This window comes from Dendrobium catenatum, unplaced genomic scaffold (genome assembly GCF_001605985.2).
Source record: "Dendrobium catenatum unplaced genomic scaffold, ASM160598v2 fragScaff_scaffold_231, whole genome shotgun sequence".
Classification (NCBI taxonomy): Eukaryota; Viridiplantae; Streptophyta; class Magnoliopsida; order Asparagales; family Orchidaceae; genus Dendrobium; species Dendrobium catenatum.
The window spans coordinates 6,716,756-6,725,489 of NW_021318693.1; the positions used below are offsets into that span (position 1 = coordinate 6,716,756).

An 8,734-nucleotide genomic window follows, 5' to 3' on the forward strand; every position below is an offset into this window, starting at 1 on the left:
CTAGGACTCTTAAAAAAGCAGCGTGATTATATCATGAGCACCTCAACCAACTCCAAAAGAAATGAAAGCACTAACTAAAACAAAAGAATAATAAACCAAACATTGGAATCATAACTTCAATCTTCCAGCATGCAATGTAGAGTTGAGATTTGAGAACAGAAACAAGAATCAAACCTTTTTAGCAAGGGAAGTAGCCACCAAGTTGGAAGTTGATATTGAGAGGAACATAAATATGTAACTTAGATTGTCCAAAAAAACAGTACCAGGACCTGAAACCACAAAACAATAGCTCGAGAACAAAGGGAAATACAAGAATACAAGAGCCACTAAAATCAATGACATAAAAAGAATAACCACGGACCCAACGCGGCAAGCTCGAGAGAGCTCCCTTGACCGATGACCATGGTGTCAATGAGGCTCATAAGAGGCCCAGAAATCCAAAGCCCCGTGGCGGGGCCTGCAAACATAACGATATCCTTCATCTGCTGCAAGATTGTCAACTGACCTGAGTCCAGCTCACCTTCAAAGGCATCGATGGCGGCGGGAGCTTCAGGAGGATCGACATCGGAGACGAAAACAACCGTATCTTGAGAGGAGCATTCCGCGTTTAGTCCGCTAGCGCTGGGGAATGGAAGCACCGTGAGCGTGGGCGGCGGACGGCGCCTTAGAGACAGATAGAGGCCGCCGCCGCCATCATGGGCGGTGTGCCGAGGCTGGACGAAGGGACGATGCGGAGATAGAAGGATGGGTGAGGTAAAGAGGCGCAGTGCCATTAACAAAGGTTTTGTTTAGGAAAAATAAAGAAAATGTGAACCAGTTGTGCGTCTAAGAAATATTATTGAGCGGTGGTGCAAAGTATTTCGACTTTAGGGGTTAAAATTTTGATACTCGGTTGGATGGAAAATAAATTTAAATTAAAATAAAATAAATATAGTGTGAATTATTTTATAAATTGTAAGTAAGTTTTTTTTATCCCTATTTATTGTCATCGACCACTATCGTCGCCCATCTCCACTAGTTTCAGGCCACCACCGTCGGTCATCTCATCCGTCGGTGTAGACCACCATCACCGAGGACAACCACCATCGTCATCCTCCGACCGCCGCAACAATTCGGTCGTCGACCACCACCACTGTCACCACTCTCTGCCGCAGCTCGTCATTTTTAAACTTTACACTATATTCATTTTACTTCAAACCAACTAAAAAAATAATTCATCTAAATTTTTTTAATCTTATCCAAACAATTTAAAATTATTCATTTTACACTGCATTCTTTTTACATTGCAACTCCTTTTTAGTCAATCAAACAGCCCCTAAGAACATTTGGTTGGATACTCAAATAAAAAACAAAAAAGAGGATTCACATGAATAACATTTAAAATATTAATATTTATATATTTAAAAATTTGTTCATAAGTTTACAATTAGTTGCAGGACTTATGAATTTCGTATAACTTAAAAAAAATTATTTATTATATGTTGTTGACCCCATAAGTCTTATGAATTTTATATGGCTAATTAGTAGTTTGATGATAATAAAATTGTATATAATCTAATCTAATAATTTGCTAATTATCTTTGATATGTCATCAAGAATTTATCTTGATCGGGCACGAATCTCGAGGCAGAAATCAAGTTGGAAACTTCAAAAATTAAATCTGGGATCATCTGAACTCCAATTTCAGCAAACTTATAGTCAAACTGAGCGTCTCATAAATACAAACCCAACGACACCGAATTTAACTCAATTGGAGCTCAAATGAGTCAAAATCAAGGACCCGAAGCACTGTTGAAAGGTTTGAACCACAATTTGGGTTACCAAACGGTTTCGAAACATGACGTGCTTATGCTCGAATCTAGAGGCTCGACGAGATGAATCCAATGAGCCCAAGTTCGCTAAATTTCGAAGTCATTAACACCTTCAAATATCTAATAAATGGTCCACAATCGAAGGATTCAATATCGGCCGTTCATCTGAACCACGTATTTTCCCCTGATCTCTCATCTAGTTACGGATCATGCCACTCCAAAAAATCTATAAATATACTCCTCGTTTCTCTTGAGAGAAGGCCCAAGCAAAAGGAAGAGGAAGAGAAGAAGAAGAAGAAGAAGAATAAGAGAAGGATAGGAGGGAAGAAACTCCTCCTCGACCACCGTCGCCGAAATTATGCCCGACGCCATAGTTTTGCTCGACGTTCAAGCAACGCCAGAATTATTCCCGACGTTCAAGTGACACTGGAGTTTCACCCGAACTCCAAGTGACGCCGGAATTCGGCCCGTCCTCCAAGTGACACCAGAATTCCGTCTGACCTCCAAGTGACGCTGGAGTTCTGTCCGATTTCTAAGTGTTTCTAGAGTTTTGCCATAATACCATCCAACGCAGGAGTTTTCCCCGGCCGCCAACTAACGTCGGATTTCAACCCGACGTTGGAACTCCACTTGTCGCCAAGTTTCTACTCGATGTCGGACTTCTACCTGTTGTCAGATTTTTGCCTGACATCTATCTAATGTTGGATTTATGTCCGTTGATGGATTTCTACCTGACGTCATCCTTCTGGCCTCCATCGCCCACTAACAACGGTTCTTCTGACTTACATCGCCCGTCGACTACAGTCCTTCTAGCCTCCGTCACCTACCGACAACGGTCATTCTGACTAACGTCGCCTGCCAACTATAGTCCTTCTGGCCTACATCGCCCGCCGACAACGGTCCTTCCAACTTACGTCGCCCACCGACTACATTTCTTCCGACCTCTGTCGCTTGCCGACTACGGTCTTTCTAACTTATGTCGTCCACCGACTACTGTCTTTCAGACCAAACAAACACATCAATAAAAATGCTATGTATTCTCACCAATGTAATGTACTTTATAAGATGTACATCAAGCTAAGGCCTTCCCCTGATGAAGGACCTCATTTGTAATCAACTACAATACTAGTGGATTCATTTAAACTGGGCTAGGCCCTGTGGTTTTTTTCCTCTTTTTAGGGGTTTTCCACTTAAAAATCTTGTTGTCTCTAGTGGATGACACACCCTCTCTCTTATCTATTTGCGTGCCAAATTTTCGTACAATGCTAAGACGTTAAACTTTATATTTCTCTACCACCACGAATACTCCAAGACGCAACAGTTTGGCTCCATCTGTGGGAACGTGGTTCCCAACTGGTGGGCAATTTTTGCCCCAACCTCAAAAGATCGTTCATTTGACATCAACTATTGGTGCATTAATTTCATGAAAATTAGATTCGAACTGGGGGGCAACTTTGACCCTAATTATGGTCAAGAAAATATCTCCATTATTTTTAATATCAAGATGATATTTTAAGAAAATACCAGCAAATGCAAGGATACTTCCAATCAATTGCAATCTTTATACAGTCCATTATTGGACTTCTACTCTTTGGGCAAGATCTTAATCTTAACCTCAAAAAGGCAGTAACGGTCTAAAGACAGACCCTTCTTCACCTTTGATTTGGGATACACATGGTGTTCGTCCCCTCCCAATCAAGACAAAATCGATCCTAGGGGGCTTTGATTCGACCTCTTCTATACATGTTAACGTCGTCGAGCAAAGGCTCTGACATACAACCTCGGATATGTCTTACATCCTAAGGGGATTCTCTCGACCTCTTCCATATAGGTTAACGTCGTTGAGCAAAGGCTCCAACATACAACTTCGAATAGGTCTTACATCTTTGGTTGATTATCTCGACATCTTACATACAGGTTAACGTCATCGAGCAAGGCTCTGACATACAACCTCAGATAGGTCTTACATCCTTGGTGGATTCTCTCGACCTCTTCCACACAGGTTAATGTCATCGAGCAAAGGCTCTTATATATAACATCGGATAGGTCTTACATTCTTGGTGGATTCTCTCGACCTCTTCCATACAAGTTAACGTCGTCGAGCAAAGGCTCCGACATACAACCTCGAATAGGTCTTACTATTGACCTCAATTTTGTCAAATCCTTGGCTCTAGAAGTCCAATGTCACTCCTAATCAATTCAGTGGGTCAAACTGAGTCTGTTGAGCCCAGACCCAGGACCTGGGTCAACCTGGTTGACCCAAATTGACCCATTAAGGCCTTTTGAACCCAATTTGATTTCAAATCAATGCAAGGCCTCCTTAAACTCATCCATATCACTTAATGGGTATAAATAGGCAAAATTGACCAAGTCAAACTTTGACTTAGTCAATACAAGCCTTAATGGGTCATTTTGACCCATTAAGGCCCATTAAGAGCCCAATTCTAATTCAAATCAATCTAACCTCATGCATGGCTTGCTCCCCTAATTCCTTTGACCCCATTGACTGGTTTGACCAAGTCAAACTCTGACTTGGTCAAAGCAAGCCCTTAATGGGTTAAATCAACCCATTTAAGGTGGATTTAAGGCCCTTTATTGCAATTAAAGCCTCCAAACGTTTCAAAATTTAAATCACGACCAAATCTTGATATTTTTCCCTCCCAATTGATCAGAGAATTGATCTTGGCCGTTGATCTTAACCCTAGTGCTTTAAATAGAGAAAATTAGGTCTTATTTAGGATCCTTTTCCAAATTTTTGAGCCCTAGCCCCCCTAAGCCTGAGAACTTTCTTTGGAGAGCTCTTGGGACTTTTCCACACCTACCTCAATCAAATCCCGATGATCTCAGGCCACCGGCGACGAGAGCTCCGGCAAACCGAAGCTAAATCCCTTCCAAGTTGTTTCGCGGTCAATCGAGGGCGTTTCGAGGATCGACATCAACTAAGAAAGGATTCGTGGACAATCTACAAGTTCAACAAGCTCTTATATGGTCCAAACCGTCCATTCATCAAGGTGAAATCCTCAAGCCTAGTTAGAAACACTTAAGGTTAATTAGGTTCGTAAATACTAAGTTTTAGATCTTGAAAAATATCCCCTATGGTTTCTGTTCATGAGTAGAAGATTTGTTTAAAATTTCATGCAATTACATCCATTAGATCGAGAGAAATCAAAGAAAAATGATTTAGGGTTTCGGACGTCGAGCTCTGTTCGCCTGAGGAGAGCCTGACCGTTGATTTATCGATCAACAGTCGTGATCCAGCCATTCTGTGGCCTGGATCGACCGCGGGGCTAGATCCCGCTGTTAATGCTCCCGTGCGGCTCCATCTGGACCACTCATCTCGGACAGCGGAGGATCGGACGGTCCGTGTGACCGTCCGACGTGGATTAGTGACGAGCCGTCATCACATGATTGTGCAATCATGCACAATCATTGGTGGTGGCGCCAATCATTTCCCATGATTGGTGCGCCGTCTTCCCGAACCCGTGGATCCAATCCGCCCGCGCCACATGTCGTCCCCGGGTCCCACCACCGATTTTTAATTAAAAATTAGTTTTTTAAATGCTTTTTTTATCAGATTCCTTCCAAAATTAGTAGAAAATCCATTTTTGATCCATTTTCGACGCACAATACCTCGTTTCGAGCGTATTTTTGTCCTCTTTAGTTTAAAATTATTCTTATTTAAAAAAAATAAATATATTTGGTGTTGTTTTAAAAACAGTAAAATGATGTATTTATTTTAATTATTATTTCATATTACTAAGATTATTTTAACAAATATTATTTTAAATATTATTATATGCTATTTATATGATTAGTTTACTATTTTAAGTCTTAATTTACCTATTTATCATTATTCAGTATTATTATAATTTTAATTATTTTTATCCTTATTAAAGTTAGTATTATTATGGTTATTTATAAATTAAGGGTATTTTTAGTATTTATTATTGTTATTATTATTTTTTAGTCAAATCACTATTTTAGGGTTATTCTAATTATTCATTTATATTTATTAGTATTATTTGGTGGTCAGTGGGTCTCCCTATACTTATGTATTATGAATTGACTTATTTTTAATTATTTTATTTTCTAAAAAATATATATAAGTATTTTAAAATTATGTTAAAATTACTTATATTTAAATTAAAATTTTGGGAGATCCACTCTAATGAAATTTTAAACATATGGATTACATGTATGAAGAACAAATCATGGATTAGTGGATGGTTGAGTCTCAATCATTCACTAATCCCTTCATTAGGTGTCTTTCCTTTCCTTTTTGTCGTAGTTTGCATGCGTATGTTGCACCACCACTTAGTTTAGGCTCTTCTAGATCTAAGGACATAGCGTGTTTACTATTTTTATATGTTCCCATGCATTTATTACCTTGAGAGTTATTGTGAACTTCAATTTAAACCCATATAACATAGTGACACTCTAAGGACAACAATTAAATACCCGTCTAACTAACTTAGAGATTTTCTAGGGGCTAGGGTAGATCTCTGATTGATATGAAAATCTTAAAATTTAAACTTAGAGACATCTTAAACATTCCAGAATTTTCTAGAAATTTTTAGGGCTTATTAGACCCCTTAATTAACCAACCCTAATTAATACACTAAATAGGGCCCCAAGACCTTCTAAAAAATCCAATAAATCAATTTTAGATTAGAAAATTACCCATAATATCTTAAATTATTCAAAATTTTATCCTTAACCTTAGATAAATAGGGCTCCTTAGTTTGACTCCAGGTTAACCCTTAATTTGACTTTAGGTTGAAATTATTATTCTACCCCTAATAAATTATTAAAAATTATTAAAAATTTCAAATTTTTCCCAAACAATTGGGATCACTTTCTCAGGTCATCCCTGACCTTTGGGGGTGATTTCAATCTATTTGGAGCTGATTTGAGTCAAAACCATAAAATGAGCCATTTATTAGATTTTTAGATAATTCCCCTAAATACCATGAACTTAGAATATTCATAACTAATTGTAGAAAATTTCAAATTAGGCAAACTCACTTGCATTAGAATCCTATTAGGGTTTAGTATTTATTAAAAATATTAAGATTCCATTAACTCACTTAAATTAGAAAGTCAACTTTTTGGTCAACCCCAGCCTATAGTCCAGGACCCGAAACTTAGAAAATTTATAACTTTGTATAGAAAACTCTAAATTTAGTGTACTACCTGTGTAACTACTCATCTTAAGATCTAGTATTTATCTAAAATATTAGGAGACCCAAACCTAGCCTATTTCCCATAGCGACCTTTTAGACCCCCTCAACCTAGTACGTAGGAGGATCGGGGACTTTCTAAAATTGGCTAATACAATTTTAACTTCAAATATCATCACCTTAAGCTTTTAAAACTGACCAATAAACTAAATTACTTAAAATGGACCCTAATTCATTAAAACTTTGACTTGAATTAAAATTTTCTTTTCTGACCTATAACAAACCTAAACTGTAGGCAATTTTAACTAACTACCAAAATTAGGATTTATTCAAGCCACACCAGTCATACACACACATAGAATTCTTTGCTAGGGCACCACTTCTGGGCTTAGGCTAGGCTGGTATTTATTTCCTTTTCTGCTGTGTGCCGGAGCTTTACGTGGCTTTCATTGTATGGTGTTTGAAATTGTTGGTGTATGTGCTTAGTTTTTCTACACTCTATGGATATGATGTGATGAGCGCTAGATCTACCCCTATGTTAGAAACGATATATATATATATATGTATATAGTATATATATATATATATATATTGTTCTTCCGTGCAGGTGATCATGCTCAAGCTGATAAAAGGAGAGCACTATCATGATTTCCAACATTGTCTTATGTAGGTGCTTGCTCAGCCCCCCCTAATAAAATGAGGGCTAATTTTATTAATTATAACTGCTAAAAGTGCTTCAGATATGCGTAGCTCTCATAATTAAGAGTATGGCTTGGCACAAGTTCAATGGGATGTATTTTATTTTCTATATATAACTGCTTGAGATGATAACTGCTTGGGATGATTTTCATTAGGATAACCTTGTAGGGATTCTTAGATTTATTACTTTTCATTTGATGTAATATTTGTAAAATTACTAAAGAGTTGTGAAAATGGTCTTTGAGTTTGGATATTCTTATCCAACTCGAATTCCAAAAGAAGAAGGCATCCCTAAAGGGGAGAGTCTTCTTCCATTTGGAAGATCGAGTTGGATGGATTTAGATATCCAAAGAGAAAAGGCAATGCCCCTACCAAGGGGGAATTGTCTCTTCGTTTGGATATTCAAGCCACGACGGATCCAAGGAGGCCAAGAAGGAGATTTCCAAGTGTTGCAAATCTATTTTTATGACTTATGTTTTGATGATTGATAAACACTATTGATTCTCTTGGACTGCATGTTGCTTCTAACTTTTCAGGAATCGAAGATCGGACGAACAGATGAAGCCAATTTAAGATTGTGTAGGTCTAGGGTTGAGTCAGTCTGTACTGTACTTTATTTTTTCTCTTCTTGAGTCTATTTATAATTATCAAAGAGACTGATGCTAAGTAACCCTACACATACACACTTGAGAGACTTAGAATTTCTGTTTTTACTCATATCGGTCAGGACGATATTTACATTGTCTTGGACGATCAAGCTTAAAATAGAAAGTCTAAATAAGGATTCTTAATTAAGGCAGCCATCATTAATAGATTGACCTGGACGATATGTGTATATCTTTGATCGGCCTGGACGATATTCATAAATTATGCCTTAATTGATCAGGAAATCAAGGGAGTAATTAAGAATGATTGATACGATCATATCGTCTTGGACGATCGCAGGATCGGCCAGGACGATCTATTCAAAAAACCTTAGTTACTTCAGGACGATAAATATCAGCCAGCTCGAATTCAGGGCGATGCTCTGGATAATTTTCCTTG

The 8,734-nt window shown here is 38.0% G+C and overlaps 1 protein-coding gene across 2 annotated transcripts in view; it reads right to left on the reverse strand.

The window, feature by feature from the left end:
• LOC110111917 (protein DETOXIFICATION 46, chloroplastic) overlaps window positions 1–811 on the reverse strand; it is a 132,741-nt gene extending 131,930 nt beyond the window's left edge. The window contains exons 1-2 of one of the 2 annotated variants that reach the window (XM_028693153.1): window positions 521–811; window positions 175–269 (exon numbers count right to left, since the gene is read on the reverse strand). In XM_028693153.1, the coding sequence (XP_028548986.1) occupies window positions 175–269; window positions 521–773 (348 nt within the window). In that variant the 5' untranslated portion in view covers window positions 774–811. Of the gene's footprint in view, window positions 1–174; window positions 270–361 lie in introns of both variants that reach the window. The other variant, XM_028693152.1, reaches the window with a different exon arrangement.
• Window positions 812–8,734: the final 7,923 nt, after the last annotated feature.